The 17,757-nt window shown below is 40.5% G+C and overlaps 1 protein-coding gene across 1 annotated transcript in view; it reads right to left on the bottom strand.

The window, feature by feature from the left end:
* TMEM232 (transmembrane protein 232) overlaps positions 1 to 17,757 on the bottom strand; it is a 157,583-nt gene that overhangs the window by 85,838 nt on the left and 53,988 nt on the right. Inside the window, exons 10-12 of the mRNA XM_028149762.2 lie at positions 14,537 to 14,660; positions 12,931 to 13,180; positions 5,692 to 5,870 (exon numbers count right to left, since the gene is read on the bottom strand). Coding sequence (XP_028005563.2) covers positions 5,692 to 5,870; positions 12,931 to 13,180; positions 14,537 to 14,660 — 553 coding nt within the window. The remainder of the gene's footprint in view (positions 1 to 5,691; positions 5,871 to 12,930; positions 13,181 to 14,536; positions 14,661 to 17,757) is intronic.

The raw sequence follows: 17,757 nt of genomic DNA, 5'->3' as shown, positions 1-17,757 counted from the left end.
GGTAATGTGGGCTTATTCACATAACAGTTGCAGAGTTCCAAGAGAATGAGAGGACAGGTGCCAATATGTAAGCTGTTTTCAAATCTCCACTTATATGAAACTCATGCACTGGGGTGGGGCAGGGGGAGCCTCAGCCTGGCCTGTGCCTTCTCGCAGTCTGGGAACCCTCAGGGGATGTCCAACTAAGCCAGCATTCGCACATCTTTAGCGCTGCCATGGAGGCGGAAGAGGCTGCACTCGGCAGCCATGAGCCTGACTCAGGGCTTCTGGCTGAGCTGCACACCCCTGTGGGAGCACACTGACCACCAGGGAGCAGCTCCTGCATTGAGCGTCTTCCCCCTGGTGGTCAGTGCGCGTCATAGTGACCAGTCGTTCCACAGTTCAGTCGATTTGCATATTAGCCTTTTATTATATAGGACTAGTGACCTAATGGACGAAATTCATGCACATTAAAAGGGGATTAATTAGAGGAAATAATTTAATATTGCTATTTGCTCTTTCTCTATAATAGAAGTGTTAGAGATGAAAGAAAATTAGTAAAATGTACATGAAAACCTTCCTCTTGTCAGAGTCTGGGGCTCACCACAGGACCCAGAGTCAAGTCCCTGCCCACCCACATGCACCTCAAAATCACATGAGACCCAGACCCGGCCAGCCTGCCTGCCATTGGGCTAGATTCAGACCCAGCCAGTCCCACCCTTGTCAAGCCCTGCCAGGCAGGGAGCATTGCCTTAGGTCCCCTGGCCCAGCACCAGGATGGGGATGTGGCCTGAGGTCCCCCAGCCCAGACCGGGGCAGGGGGCATGCCTTGAGGTTCTCCGTCAAGCCCCGCCAGGTGGGGGACATGGCCTGTGATCCCCTGTCAAGCCCCGCTGGGTGGGGGGCATGGCCTGAGGTCCCCTGTCAAGGCCTGCCAGGCGAGGGGGCGCAGCCTCAGGTCCCCCGGCCCAGCACCAGGAGGGGGGCACAGCCTCAGGTTCCCCGTCAAGCCCCACTGGCAGGGGGGCGCAGCCTCAAGTCCCACGTCAAGCCCCGCTGGGCAGGGGTGTGGCCTGAGTTCCCCCAACCCAGCACTGGGAGTGCACCTTGAGGTCCCCCATCAAGCCCCGCTGGGTGGGGGACATGGCCTGAGGTCCCCCGTCAAGCCCCACTGGCAGGGGGGCGCAGCCTCAAGTCCCACGTCAAGCCCCGCTGGGCAGGGGTGTGGCCTGAGTTCCCCCAACCCAGCACTGGGAGTGCACCTTGAGGTCCCCCATCAAGCCCCGCTGGGTGGGGGACATGGCCTGAGGTCCCCTGTCAAGCCCAGCCAGGCAGGGGGGCGCAGCCTCAGGTCCCCTGGCCTGGTGCTGGGGCAGGGGGTTGCGGACTAAAGTCCCCCGGCCTGGCACTGGGACGGGGGGAGAAGCCTGAGGTCCCCTAGCCCAGCACCAGGACAGGAAGTGCACCTTGAGGTCCCCCATCAAGCCCCGCCGGGTGGAGGGCGCGGCCTGAGATCCCCTGTCAAGCCCCATGGGGGCGGGGGAGGGCGTAGCCTCAGGTCCCTGCTGATTGCTCCTTAAGGCTCCTTATGGGAACTTGGCCTCAGCTGTGGGTGCAGCCATCTTTGTGATGGAGTGATGGTCAATTTGTATATTCCCTCTTTATTACATAGTACTAAAGGCCCCATGCACGAAATTCATGCAAGAATAGGCCTTCCTTCCCCTGGATGCTGGCACCGGCTTCCCTCTGGCACCCGGGACCCAGGCTTCCCTCACAGCCCCTGGCTTCATCCAGAAGGACGTCCTTCTGGACATCTAGTCTAATTAGAATATTATGTTTTTATTATTATAGATTATTATTATAGATTGGTATTATCTTATGGTCCAAATCAAGTCACATAGTCAAGCCTAGAATTTGAGTATGGAGGGAATGAGGCAAGTATGTAGATATAGGGAGTCTTGAATAAATTGGGCAAATTACTCTAATAATCTACCACAAGTTCCAAAGCAATACTTCATTATTTTAAAAAGTCAGAAAATTGTACACATGAGTTTTATCTCACAAAATGACTAAACCATTAAAATTCAGAAAGAATGAACAATTTTTACCCAAAATGAATTCCTTTACTTAGCATCTCTACTTTTTATGAAACCATCCCTAAGTCTCTAAAACCTTAACTTGGTAAACCAAACATATCTTTCAAATGTGATGCCTTTACTGCCCAATCCAACCCTTTTTTTTTCCAACTAGGCAAGTCAGCTGATGGCTTTCTTCCAGTGTTATTTCTACTCGGCTCATGATATTTACTTATCTGAAAGATGCTCTCTTCAACCTTGCCCCTTGAATCATTTAATGTAACTTATAATTTACATTTCCACCTCATAAAGGTGACAATAATTTATTCCTCATTATTATAATAAAAAAAGTGAGATACCAAACATTTATCTGAATTCCCATTTTGTACCATGAACTTTGAAGGGTCTCGCCATGTATATAATATTTCATTTGTATTGTTCCTTATCTATTTCTGGAGACTGTAGCTTCTTGGTGAGAGAGTAAAATGCATTGTGTAAAGGTCATATTTTGGACTTCTTTGTTTCTTCCATAGAATTCAGTATGGCAAAAAATAGACTTAGTTACTCAATATGCACATATTTATTTCATATTTTTCACTTATTTTGGTGAAAGCTTTTATATAACTTCTTACTTTATATACATGTAGTATCTTAGTAGTATTAACTAAGGGAATTCAAACTAAACGATATTTCAAAGTCACTAGCTAGCTTTTTTATCATTTATCATATATTTTATTGTTTAATAATTCAAATGCCTCTATCTCAACTAACTTGTATATAAAACAAGTCTAGAGTGAATTGTATCTTTTAATGTACCTAATGAAAATTAAACTTATTTCTTGTATTAAATATGTACTGTGCCTAAATTAATATAACTGCTTTTAGAAATTTCTCATTTAGATTTTCTCTGAGGAAAACTTGCCTTCACCACACATTTACTATTTAAAATGAATGAAAGCAGCCTTTTGAAGTCTTCTCACTGAGCACTGAAAACTAATTAGCTGGTTATGCTTTTGCTTTTATTCTTTTATTCTCAGTGCTGATGCTTGAATAATATCTTTACTTGGATCTAGTTTCTAAAAAATATTTGCAATGTCTGATTAACTGACTTATGAATATCAAATGTAGTTATCTATAGATATTTACTAAAATTCTGAAGAAGAAAAGACTACCTTATACCAAATTATTAGCCCTGGAAATATCCATATAAATAGAATCCTAATTATAGAAATGACAAATTTTAGTTGGTTTATTTACTTACAGAATAATCCATTTGAGACATAAAGTCGCATATAAAAATAGATTTTAAAAAAGCAGAAAATAATATAAATAATTGAAAATGTCATGAAAACAGAAAAAGAAGCAAAAAAGAAAACAATAAGACTGAGATGAATACATAGCGTTCTCTATTTCTGTTAGAAATTGGTCAAAACTTTGAATCATTTTTTTTTAAGCTCCAGCAAATCGCTTATACAAAATCAGTAGTAAGGTTTGAAGAGTACATGAAACTGAGGAGGCTTTATTTCCTAATTCCTAATAAAGGTGATATTGTGGTCATATCTGTAATAGGTATAATAACTGTCTTTATTTCTATTTCTTTCTGTGCTCCTCAATTCAAAACCAAGGGACAAGCTGAAGCACAGTTGCATAAAGGAAAGTCCATGAAATCCAAAACAATGTAGTTCAAGTAGACAGTTCTCTAATAATCTTTTTCCATGAAAAAAATATTTTAGAATCTAGAGAAAAAAACGGATAATCTTTGTCAGAGCACAGCTAGAGCACTGCTCAGCACTGCAGCTCCGAGTTGCTCTGAGTCCATATATTCCTCTAGGATACATATGTAATACCTTAATCAGTAAATCAATCAATAAATTCTTCCCGACTGTGCCAGGGCAGGTTCTTCTCAAACTCTGCCCACTGTGCTAACTGTTGGGAACTTAGTCCAAATTCCTCCTTTATCCTCTCCTCACTAGTTACAGGTGTCGGGTCCCAGCCCTCTGCCTGGGGCTGGACCTCCTCAGATGCTGGACCTCCTAGGATGCGGGATCTTAGAGAAGCCATGAGAGGTTGTGGGTATATAAGAATGAGTCTTTACTGCAGAGGCCATATAGCCATCAGACAAAACAACTCCTTCACAGCAAGTTCTGTGCAGGCAGGCAGCCAGATACTGGCTGGTTAACATGTACATCTTTTCCACAAAGCAGCATTAGTCTCTGAACCCACAGCTATTATCTAAGCAGCAAGATGCCCCCTAGACTCACCACCTCACATCATAGTGGTACCTAAGCTCTCTGCCTCAGTAGCTTCTCTAGCCTCTTTGGCTAAGCAGCTTCTCCTATCTCTCCTGCCCAGCATACTGGCTACTCTCTGTAGCCTCACACAGTAACTACCTCCAAGCTTCTCTCCTAGCTCCAGCTCTCCAGCTTCATCTGAGCTCTCCTCTCCTCCCTTTGGCTGGTCAATGACATGTATTATACTCCTTAGACAAAGAAGGCCGCATGCCAGTAATAACATCATTCATTTTGGCTACTCATTTTGACAGTGAGATCGCTGTGCACCTGCACATAGTCCTTGGATCTGTATATGGTATCTTAGCCTTGAACATTCTGATTACGAGTCCCAGGCTTAGAGTGGCCTTGACTATCCGATGCACTCTAAACAGAGTCCCCACAGCCTTCCATATTCTAAATCAGACTTATGATTAAAAAGCAGAGTTGAATTTTGTTTTCTACTAAGAATGTAGAATGTAGCTACTCTGTGTAGCCAACAACCCATCCATATGCTTTGATGATCAATAGGCAGAGTGGATTCCTTATTTGTTCTTTTCATTTAACATTAATTAATTAATGCCCATAATTATTATTGGAAAACAGGGCATTAAGAGCATTAGAATAATTGCATCTGTGAAAGCTAGAAAGAACCAGAAATATTTAGTGACAGTGGGGAGAAAAGTGTGTGTAAAGATAACAAACAAATTACCCTGGCTCAAAATAAGACACAGAAGAAAAATATTGTTTAGCGTAGTTTTGAAATATAGGCTACCATATGGATAAAGCATCACTAGAAAATAATATTTGTATTTTATGAAAAATAGATAGCTCATTTCATAATTATTTTTATGCCATTGAAATAGAACTAGAAAAAACAAGAATTTGTATAATACATTTTTAACTTTAAAGAAAATTACTTTAGCATTAGTGAGTCCAGATTTGCAATTTACATTGTCTAATGCTGGAAAGAAAAAATACATACATATAAATAAGAAAACTAAATAATTTACTATCCAAATGGAGACTCTTTTGAGAGTGAACTAATTCACTACTAATAAGGAAGCTGGAAAATTAGGCACAGACCCAGGTTAACCTTCACAATTGGAATGCATGGTAAATGCTTCTCAAAGGCACAAGCCCAAAGTAGCACAATTATTATTCCTAAAAATCAACTCCGCTCTTCAAGATATTTAATCAGAAGATTGCCTACCCTCTTAACTAAAAATAGTTCAGCATTAAAATTTAAAAATCATGTTCTCAACTATGTCACTGATGCTCACTGAATGTGGACATTCCTTTCTCCTTAGAAAGGACAAATGCTTCCTGATGATAGAAATACCCATTTACTCCCCAGTGTTTTATCTTACCTGAGCTATATTTAGTGCATTTTGGATCCGCTCATCTTTTTCATGATTCTTCGTTTTCCGTAATGTTTGCCATATGAGGTTTCTAAGTCCATCCTGTTCCTCATCTCCTCGAAGTTCCCATGACATTTTCACTAGGTTGTACACTAAGCCGTAGTACCCAATCCATATGACTTCATCACCTGTTTAAAAAGAAATAGTCTGCCCTAGCCAGTTTGACTCAGTGGATAGAGCATTTGCCTGTGGACTGAAGGGTCCTGGGTTCGATTCTGAACAGGGGCAGGTACCTCGGTTGCAGGCTCCTCTCTGGCCCAGGCCCTGGTAGGGGCTCATGCAGGAGACAACCAATCAATGTGTTTCTCTCACATCAATATTTCTCTCTGTCTTTCCTCTCTCTTCTACTCTCTCTAAAAATCAATGGAAAAATATCCTCGGGTGAGGATTTAAAAAAAAGAAATATTGTTTGAGAAGATAATAATATTATTCATCATACTAATGTAGAAAAAGAATGAACTGATTTTCTGAGCTTTTCAGTCTTCACTGCTTTTACTTCTTTAATTTTAAAAGATTACATATTCTTTTAAAATTGCTAACCATATGAAAAAAAAATGAACTGCACCTCACTAATATCAAACCTCATAAATTTCAAAGTTAAACAGGTAAATTGTAAACTAGGTACTAAAAAATCTTTAGAATTCAAGTAAAGAGGAATTTGTTCAAGGCAATATGAATACCATGGTGAATTTTTATAATAAACTAGAGGCCTGGTGCACAAAATTCGTGCACGGGGGTGTGTGTCCCTCAGGCCAGCCTATACCCTCTCCAATCTGGGACATCCCTCTCACAATCCAGGACTGCTGGCTCCCAACCGCTCTCCTGTCTGCCTGTCTCATTGCACCTAACTGCTTCTGCCTGCTGACCTCATCACCCCCTAACCACTCCACTGCCAGCCTGATCGATGCCTAACTGCTCTCCTGCCAGCCCAATTGCCCCTAACTGCTCTCCCCTGCCGGCCTGGTCACCCCTAATTTCCCCCCACCCTGCCGGCCTGGTCACCCCTAACTGTCCTCCCCTGCAGGCCTTATCACCCCCACCTTCCTTCCCCTGCTGGCCTGGTCACCCCTAATTTACCCCCACCCTGCTGGCCTGGTCACCCCCAACTGTCTTCCCTTGCTGACCTGGTCACCCCTAACTGCCCTCCCTTGCCAGCCTGGTCACCCCTAACTTTCCTCCCCTGCAGGCCTGGTTGCCCCCAACTGCCTTCCCCTGCAGGCCTGGTCACCCCCAACTGCCTCCCCTGCAGGCCTGGTCTCCCCCAACTGCCTTCTCCTGCAGGCCTGGTCCTCCCCAACTGCCCTCCCTGCAGACCCAGTCCCCCACAACTGCCCTCCCTGCTGGCCTAGTCATCCCTAATTGCCTTCCCCTAAGGGCCTGGTTCTCCATAACTGCCCTCCCCTGCAGGCCTGGTTGCCCCCAACTGCCCTCCCTGCAGTCCTGGTCCCCCCCCCCCAATTGCCCTCTCTTGTATACCTAGTCCCCCCCAACTGCCCTCTCCTGCAGGTCTGGGTTCCCCCTAACTGCCCTCCCCTGCAGGCCTGATCGCCCCCAACTGCCCTCCCCTGATGGCCATCTTATGGCAGCCATCTTGTGTGTTGGCATGATGGTCAATTTGCATATTACCTCTTTATTATATAGTATCAGAAGACAGGAGAAAAATCATTGGCTGTTACAAGAATGACCAAAAATCTATGAAACATAGCATTTGAACCAAGAAGAAAACTTTGAAAACAATGTGAGAAGCAAATGAAAATTTCTGATCTAATTATAGGCTGTAAGATTTTTTTCTAATAACAGATACATAAGTCTATTGAAATAATGGAAAGAAAATAATGAATCCAGAAGAGAAAAGAAAGTCTAAGACATTTCTAAAACTTATATACCAATTATCAATTTATATAAATTATGCAGTTCTACTTTTTTTTTTTTAATATATTTTATTGATTTTTTACAGAGAGGAAGAGAGAGGGATAGAGAGTTAGAAACATCGATGAGAGAGAAACATCGATCAGCTGCCTCTTGCACACCCCCTACTGGGGATGTGCCCGCAACCAAGGTACATGCCCTTGACCGGAATCGAACCTGGGACCCTTGAGTCCGCAGGCCGACGCTCTATCCACTGAGCCAAACCGGTTTCAGCAAGTTCTACTTTTTAAATATGCATTTCTCTTACAGAAAAAAAAAAAGTTTCTCTTTATTCTTTACTTTTATGGTATATTGCTATGCAATACTATTCAGGAAAAGAGAATTCTAATTTAGGTAGTGAAGGGATAAATAAATTTGGAGAATGAAATAATAGAGTCTTAAAGGGAATATGAACTTAATTAGCCATGATAATAGTGAGTACAACTGAAGCGGGGAAGAGAGCAAGAGAAAGAAAAGGTTCAGAAATGGAGATGGAAGAGTTTTAAAGCTAAATAAATTCTGTATTGTACTTTCACCCCAAATTCTGGTGATAGCCCATGTGATGTTGGAACTCATCAATGCCCTTCTTGAAAAGTCACAATCCTCAACTTTCCTTAATTCAATCTAGAATTTTATGATCCAGGCTAACAATCATCATCACTATTATTATAACTAGAATACTTGGGCGTACCTACTAGATGCCCTTATTCTAGTCCTCATTATAATCCTGCTATGTAGACCATATTATACTTAGAATAACAAAAGAGAACATGTGAGCTTCAAGTTGGTTCGAAAGTTCCTACCATCATGCAGCTGATGCGTGATGGAGCCAGGTGAAGGCTGATCTAATTGTGTCCCATGCAGCACAGCCTCTCCAGTTCAAATAAGTAATTTTCTTTCCAATCCCCACCTTCTATGCCATTCATATGAAAGAAAGAGACTAGAAGGTAGGAGGAGGAAGCGGAAGAGAAAGTATGTACAAATTTTGGAAATGGAAGACAACCTATGTCCAGCTTCCAAACTTAAGACACCTTCCACCTTTTCTGTTGTCTCTTATACTACAGAAGAGAAAGGATAAGCTGCAAATCTGAGGCTATAATTAAGTGGCCAAATCTCCTTTTATCTTAATTTACTAGGATGACACTGGTTAATAAAATTATATAGGTTTCAAGTATAAAATGTTATAATTCATCAACTGTATACTGTATATATGTGAAATTAAACTAACAAACAAAATAAAAACAAACTCATAGATACAGCAAACAGGTTGACAGCCATCAGAGGGGAGGGAGATTGGGGGGCTGGGAAAAAAGGTGAAGGGATTAAGCAAAAACAACAACAACCACAATAAACTCATAGACAGACAAGAATATGGTGGTTATCAGAGAGAAAGGGCGTTGGGGGAGGTAAAGAGGATAAAGGTAAAACAGGATAAAGGGAGGATAAATGGCGACGGAAGGGGACTTGACTTTGGGTGGTGGTCAATATTTTAAAAAATACAATTTTCACTCATAAACACTTAGTTAAAACTAGTATACTGCTATGTTTGAAGTTATATAGAGAGAATGATGTCAGCAAATAGGTGGGATAGAAAGTTCCCCCATCCTCATCCTCTCACAGAAATATAATTTGGCAGTCACCCATGAGCAAATATGCCTTTTGGGGAAACCTTGGGGTCCAGGTAGGAGGTTGGGAAACCCCACTGGAAGCCAAGACTGAGGAGGGCTACTTTGATAGGGCATGTCTGGACCCAGGTATCAGGCCTGACGCCAGTGATGTTGTCCCAGCTGTGGACCTGGAAGTACCCCTGACTCCTGTGAACTCAGCTTCAGCCCTGCTTGTCCACAGCCTGCCACTAACCCTATCCGCCAAAGGACCCAGGAGCACCCATGCCTGGTGGTGCTTTTGGTAAGTCGACACTGACTGTGGACACTGAAGCAGCTCTGTGACCTGGCCCAGCCTCACTCTACCACAATCCAGAGGCAGCCTGTCTACCCAGGAACCCACCCATAAAGAACCCACCCTGGGAGCTGGCAGGAGGAGGCTCAGGAACCCAGTGGGAGCCAAATCCATTTGCACTCCTGGTAACAGACATGAGATCTGCAGACCCAGAAGCAGTCCCATAACCAGGCACCAGCCCAGTTCAACCACAGTCCTGGAGGTGGTCCCACCTTCTCAGGGACCCAGCAAGGACCAAGCTCACTCATGCCCACTGACTCCCAGCAGAGAGGTTGATATAAGGAGAGAGAAAGTAGAGGAATATAATGAGGATCTCAAATTGAGCTGAAGTGGAGAGTTCATATTAGAAATGGGAAAGGTAAAACAACTGAAAATAAATGGAATCAGATTAAATGGTAGATGTTTGAGCAAGAGAGTAATGTTATATTTGTTCAATGAAATGTTATATCTATTCAAGCAATAAACTGTGAGTTTTGTGGTGTATTCCAGCTCTTTACTGTGATGACCAGCAGAAGATTGGAAATTAAAGGAGAAACCTAAGACTTTGTGGAGAAGATCTGAGAAGACTTCTTAGGAAAAGGAAGGAATGAAGTGTAAAGGAAAAACACATTTTTAAGCTCAGAAAATTGAAATAATAATGAAATCACTTGCAGAAATAGAATTATGTAGAAGAGCCTATCTGGGAAGAAAGAAGACAAATATTATTTGGAAATTGTGACATGGTAGAGTGTGAGGGAAATCTAATTTTTAGTGTCCTGTAGCTTGTCATAAAATTATAGCTAATTTTCAAGTAAAATAGCAAAATGAAAGTATGGATTTGTAACTAGAAAAAAATAAGGCTTGAACTAAATATGAATAAAAAAATAATATGAGTATTTAATAACTGAGGAATTATGAAACTCTGAAATAAAAAAAAGTTTTTAACAATATGATAAGTAAAATATGCTGTTGATTTTAACCAATTTATAAATTTATTTATAGGCTACCAAATTCTTTACATTAAAAAGAATGATTAATAAAAATATATCCAAACCGCTTTCCTTCATATACTTTAAATTATTTTTTATGGAGGAACAATATTTTATAACCCTACAGTATTCAAATCATTGAACTGAATATGGTTTGCTTTTAGACTCCACAAGACCAGTGATGAGCCCATAAAGTATATTCTGAGAACTGTTATCAAAACTCAAAAAACTTTAAAAATGCCATTGATTTTTAAAGTGAGCAGTTCACCTGTTGATTATAAATAATATTTGGTGGAAGAATCTATTACATCCAATTGACAGTTAACAAAGAAAAGAAACCTTCTAAAAACAGATGGAATGTGTTACAGCTGTCATAAAAGGTAGAATGCATTCTAACATGCACATCTAGACATCTGCCTAGAAGCGTGCCTGCTATGAAACTCTTCATCCAGGGCCAAGCTGTAGCACAAAGCACTCTTCTGTTCTGCTTTGAGTGACCCTGTGGCAGCTATCAAAGATGTCACTTTAAATATACTGAGAGAAAATGCGACTCTTTGCAGCTAAGCAGAGCAGACAGTAACAAAGCTGAACCAAAATAAAATTCTTAATAAATCTTGAAAATTTATTAAGAAACGGTGATGTTTGAAAACCAATATTATGATCCTTTTTGTTGTAGCTCTATTTTAGTGTTTGAATTCCTTGGAAGCCTTTAATTTCCAGTCTAGATATTTACCTTTCACCTATACAGTGATTATAAAATATGAATATTTCTATTTATTTAAATGAGTATAAATAAGTACATACAGCCTTTATAATTTTGACAAATTTAATTTGACACCACAAATTCAAATGTATTACTGAAAGGTAACTTGAATGTAAGATGTTGTTTAAAACATTGTCTTTATGAAATGCCATGATGTATAGAGTGGAAGGAACTAGATCAATGCAAAAAAACCAATGGACAAGAACCAGTCAGCAAGCCAGGCATTTAACAAGTATTTAATAAGTCAATGCTATCTGGCAACCACTGTTCTATATACACACAAAAAAAGTTTCCCAGCCATTGTGGTTCTATTGATTGAACATATATGAAAGATTTTCAACTTGCCTGTCCTATACAATTCCTGGTCAGGGTACATGCCCAGGTTGCTGGGTCGATCCCCAGTAGGGCTGTGCAGGAGGCAGCCAATCGATATCTCTCATCATGGATGTTTCTATCTCTCTCTCTCCCTCTCCCCTCCTCTCTGAGATCAATGAAAAAAAATATTTTTTAAAAAGAAAAAGACAATGTTATTGCTTTCAGGACACAATGTCTAGTTAAGAAAGTAAACAGAACAATATCAGTACATAATGAGTTTTAAAAAAATAATAGGAGATGGTAATGTGACCAACAATGACTAGGAGAAGAAAACTACTACGGACATAGAGAGAAAGACCTCCATGAGAAGATGATGTTCAAGCTTAGATCTGATGAAAACTAGCCATCCAAGGAAATGGGGAAAACTATACCCAGCATAGAGGATAGAAAATGCAAGGTCTTTGGACAAAGAATATTATGATAGTGTAGAGAAGCAAAAATCGTGCAATTATATTTTAAATTTAGTGATTTATTTAATTACATAATAAATCCACTATGACTAATTGATCATATATGCCAAACACTATACTATCTGCTGGGTTAAATATAAATATAATTCAGACATGATTCTCCAACTTAATTATCTCATAATTTAATAGAAGTGAGAATCATATACATAACAGGCCATAATGATACCTACTACAATCATATTCATAAAGAAAAGTTTTAGTCAACCTAAAAGGACACTTTTAAATATATATTGTCCCTGTAGTACCATTTTAAAAATAAAAGTATTTTATTTTTATAGCCCCCATAAACAACAGTAGCAAAATGACCTTTAGTCTTGAGACACCAAACTGGTATATTTTGATGGAGTATGACATTGCATATGTGAAGAATGTACTAAATTATGTGACATATTGAAGAGAAATTTTCTGGGTGGGAAAAGAACAAGAGAAACAGTCGATGCCTAGAAAAGATAGATGAGAAGTCCTTATGTGAAAAAGAATAAAACAAACTGATGCACATTTCATATGTTTGCCCAGATCAACTTTTGTTTTCAAAGAATATAATTTGAATCATAAATCAACTGACTCTATATTTTAGTTGTTTGTAAATTATTGATCAAAATTTTCCATTTTATAAAATATTATTCCTAAATTTATAGAAACCCCTATTGAATTTAAAATTATTTCCAATTTAAAATGCTAACATTTTGTGAAAGGAAGACATTTTTAAAATATTTCTTATCAAATTGAAAAATAATTTACTTACAATCATTTGAAATTTTTGAAGAGAAATAGTCCAAAAGGCCTAAAAAACTTGTTTCCCTCAGTTCTGGCTGTTCTTCTGATTTGTCCATTGGTAAAATATTTTTTTTTGAACGTTTACATTCACAGAAACCAATAAAAGCAGTTTTTCTCAAATTAGAAATGGCTGCATACAAACAGATTTCTGTAAGAATTGTGATATAGATGTAGACAATAATCCAGGCCCAGGAAAAATCAACAGAGCCATTTTCTTTCTAAAGTAAGGAAATAGCTATTAGATAATCCAAACATATTCTGTCAAAACAAGAACTATATACTGTATTTATAAGAAATATCTTTAAATTTTATAGAGTTGTTCAAATGATATAATCTAATATTTCTAAATGTACTTACTAAAAGGCAGATTTTACATGGATAGATTGTATAAAATCTAATTCAAAGAATATAAAACACAAGCAGCTAACTAGTATATGCAGAACTACTTTTCAACTTCATTAGTAATCAATGGAATGTAAATTAATCCAATGAGATACTGTTTTCCATATCATATTTTAAAAGAATATTTTTATATAAAGCTCAATTCTAAATTTTGGTCCTGAATAGACAAGATTCTTTGGAGTGTGTGCTTATCAAATCTTAAGATAATTTAAGATACATGAATCTGCCCTTGCTCAGAAAGGAAATTAAATGAGTCATATCAGAAAAAACAAATAAACAAACAAAAAAAAAACCATGACACATTTACACATTTTTCATAGGAAAGGAAGAAACATATTTTCAGAAAAGGAATTTGGACATTTACCCTAAGAATGTAAAAATGTAATTTATTAAACTATTCTAAAGAAATTGTCATAAATGCAAATAAAGATTTTATGTATGAGAATCTGTTTAACATCATTTGTAATTAACTGTGATTAATTATAAACAAACTCAATGCTTAACAATAAATTAAATTATCACATCCCCACTAAAATGTAAATTTTAATAAAACCTAATAACAACAAAAATGTTTTAGAGTCCTAGCTGGTTTTGCTCAGTGGATAGAGCATCGGCCTGCAGACCAAAGGGTCCCAGGTTTGATTCATGTCAGGGGCACGTACCTTGGTTGCAGGCTCCTCCTTGGTCAGGGTCCTGATCAGGGCTCACAAGAGGCAACCAATCGATGTGTTTCTCTCACATCGATGTTTCTCTCTGTCTTTCCCTCTCTCTTCCACTCTCCCTAAAAATCAATGTAAACTATCTTAGGGTGAGGATTAACCACAACAAAAAATGTTTTAGATACATTTTAAATATTTTTAAAGGGGAAACTAAATCATGTATAATTATATGATTTTGAGTTTGTTAATAAAACTTAAAGTCCCTCTCATGTATGTGTGTATGTGTCAAGACATATAATCTATTTCTATAGCTCTATTTCTATCTACATCTATATCTATCAATCTATGCTAGGATATATGGTAAATAAGAATTTAATTTTATATTTAATTAAAATTATTATTTCAAAGTTATGCTCATTATAAGCCATAATATAGTATACAATTTAAACAGTGCCAAAATTTTTGTTTCTATTTGTCTTTTTTGTACACCAAAATTAATAAGTATACTGTTACCTGATTCTGAACAGACATAATGCTTAAAAGAAAATCTCTCATTATGTCCATTAAAGTTTTCAAGCAGGCCATGTTTAATTTGGCAGCCTCCCCAAGGACCAACAAAGCCAGTGCAGAATCCATCCTAAAAATGTTATTAACAAAACACAGACTTTAATGTACAATAATAAAGTTTTTAATGAAAAAAAGTATTTGGCCAGAAGAGAGGAATACCCTGGATTGCAAGATACATTACTTTCAATAAAGACTGAAATGCTTCATAAATATAATATTCAGCTACAAATAAATTATAATTACAAAAAAAACACACAAATATTGGTTCATACTGGTTATGATAAAATCTGCAAGAAAGAGCCACATTTTAGCCAATCAAGAAATGAATAGTACTTAAGAACTTAGGAATTGGAAATACTACTGTTAAATGGCTGACAGTGAGTAGAAAAACTAGATACATTTTAATAAATCAACATAATTTTATAAATATGATCCAAACAGAAATGTAATATGTAAATCATAAATACATAAATCATTCTATAAGGAGAAGATAGACACTTTAAATAATGATTTAACCATAATGTTATCAGAAACTCAGGTTTAGCCCGGCCGGCATGGCTCAGTGGTTGAGCATCGACCTATGAACCAGGAAGTCACGGTTTTATTCCCAGTCAGGGCATATGCTGGGATTGGGGGCTTGATCCCCAGTGTGGGACATGCAGGAGGAAGCCAATCAATGATACTCTCTCATTATTGATGTTGCTATTTCTCTCTCCCTTTCCCTTCCCCTCTGAAGTCAATAAAAAATATATTAAAAAAAAAAAAGAAAAACTCAAATTTAGATTAAGAGGCCAGAAAGGGGAGGACTATCCTACCTAATAATAGACAAATATGCAAATTGACCATACCTCCGACACACCCACAAGCCACGCCCACAAGCCAATCAGAGCGAGCATGCAAATTAACCCAAACCAAGATGGCTACAGCCTCAGAGAGCAAGGTTTCCTAGGTAACAGAGGAAGCCAAGCTTTCTGCCTGCCCTTGCCAGGCCTAAGCCTCCCTTCAAGCTACAAAGTTTCAATTATAGAAGGTAAATAAATTCAAACAAATGGCGGCAGTTTGGAGCTTGAGAGAGCAGGCCAGGGTTGCTGCCGGCAACAGGGGAAGCAAAGCTTTCCGCACACCCTGGCCGGGCCCACCCGCTTAAGGCAACAAAGTTTCAATTATAACCCCAACACAAATGGCTGCCGGCCTCGGAGGGAGCCCCAGGCTTGGCTCCGCTCCAGGCTACAAAGTTTCAATTGTAGAAGGAAAATAAATTCCAGATACCAGGGCCTCCACTTGGGTTGCCAGGGGGTGTGGCCAGCCTGCAAACCACCACAGGCCCCTCACTCAGGCAGCCTCATGCCCCAAGGGAACCCCCACCTGATCCGGGACACCCTTCAGGGCAAACCAGCTGGCCCCCACCCCTGTACCAGGCCTCTATCCTATCTAATAAAAGAGTAATATGCAGATTGACCATCACTCCAACACACAATATAGCTGCCCCCTATGTGGTCAAAGATCCTGCCCCCATGTGGACACAAGATGGCCACCACAAGATGGCCAGCAGGAGAGGGCAGTTGGGAGGCACCTGGCCTGCAAGGGAGGGCAGTTGGAGGTGATCAACCCTGCAGGAGAGGGCAGTTAGGGGTGACCAGGCTGGCAGAGGAGGGAAGTTGGGGGCAAACAGGCTGGCAGCGGAGTGGTTAGGGGGTGATCAGGCTGGCAGGCAGAAGCGGTTAGGGGCAATCAGGAAGGCAGGCAGGCAAGCAGTTGGGAGCCAGCAGTCCTGGATTGTGAGAGGGATGTCCGACTGCCCGTTTAGGCCCGTGGGATCGGGCCTAAATGGGCAGTCGGACATCCCTTGAGGGGTCCCATATTGGAGAGTGTACAGGCTGGGCTAAGGGACAACCCCCCTCCATGCACGAATTTCGTGCACCAGGCCTCCAGTTATAAATAAACTAGAGGCCTGGTGCACAAGATTCATACACATAGGGGTGGGGGGAGGGCCCTCAGCCTGGATTGCGCCCTCTCAGGAGAAGTGTGCCTAAGCTGGCAGTTGGAAATCCTTAGCGCTGCCGTGGAGGTGGGAAAGGTTCCTGCTACTGCTGCTGTGCTCGCCAGCCTTGAGCCCGGCTTCTGACTAACAGGCGTTCCCCCTGTGGGAGTGCACTGACCACCAGGGGCAGCTCCTGCATTAAGATCTGCCCCCTGGTGGTCAGTGTGCATCATAGCGACCGGTTGTTCTGCAGTTCGGTCTATTTGCATATTAGGGTTTTATTATATAGGACTAGTCTCAGTCTTCATTGAACATGGAGAAGAGGGCAGTCAGCATTTCATTTAGGAAAACTAGTTTAAAGACTATTTATTTTGCCAGTGCTTGATTTTTGATACCCAGAAGAGATGGACTATATGAAAAGCCAGGCTTTAGCAAGTCTGCTAAAAGTGTTCCTTCTCCTGCTTACAGAATTTCATTTTTGAAGCTCCAGAGAACAATGTGGAGCAGAAAATAGGCAATGACTTCTGTCTCATCAGAGAAGGCATAGGTAGGCCTCTGATTGTTTTCTTCCATTCAGCCCTACCAGGCCCTTACTTCTCTGACTGTGTTGGTGGTAATTAATTACAGTAGCAGGAACTCTTGTTCTTTTGTTAAAATTGTGTTAAGTTGTGAGACCCTAATTTGGGCTGCAACACCTGTGCCAGGAAAAACAGTTCTTATTAAATAATTTTAAGTAGGAGAATGGTATAATCACATTTATGCTGCAGCCCTGGCAGCAGAGTCTGACAAATTATGGCAAAGAAAACTTAAGGCAAAGAAATCAATTAATAAGCTATAAGAGTCCTCCTATCTAAAAAAGAGGGAATATGCTAATTGACCATCATGCCCTCACAAAGATTGCAGGGATAACAGCCAATAAGGAGGGAATATACTAATTGACTACCACGCCCTCAAAGATGGCAGTGCCCACAGCCACAAGATCATGGCACCCAGTCCCCTCATCCCTGCCAGGGGTGGTAGGCACATGGCACGGCTAGGCTTACACCTAGGTGGGCCCGGCCGCTCCACGTGCCTGCCTTTGGAGTCCCCCAATCCCCTCAGCCCCCCAGCTGCCCAGGGCCAGCCCAAGGCACTGGCAAGCCTCAGATCTCAGCTGCCCAGCCCCCCAGGGCTGGCCCAAGGCACA

Source organism: Eptesicus fuscus, chromosome 4 (assembly GCF_027574615.1).
Source record: "Eptesicus fuscus isolate TK198812 chromosome 4, DD_ASM_mEF_20220401, whole genome shotgun sequence".
NCBI classification, from domain to species: domain Eukaryota; kingdom Metazoa; phylum Chordata; class Mammalia; order Chiroptera; family Vespertilionidae; genus Eptesicus; species Eptesicus fuscus.
Note: the sequence above shows the minus strand (reverse complement) of the source record. Positions and strands in the feature narration are given on the sequence as shown.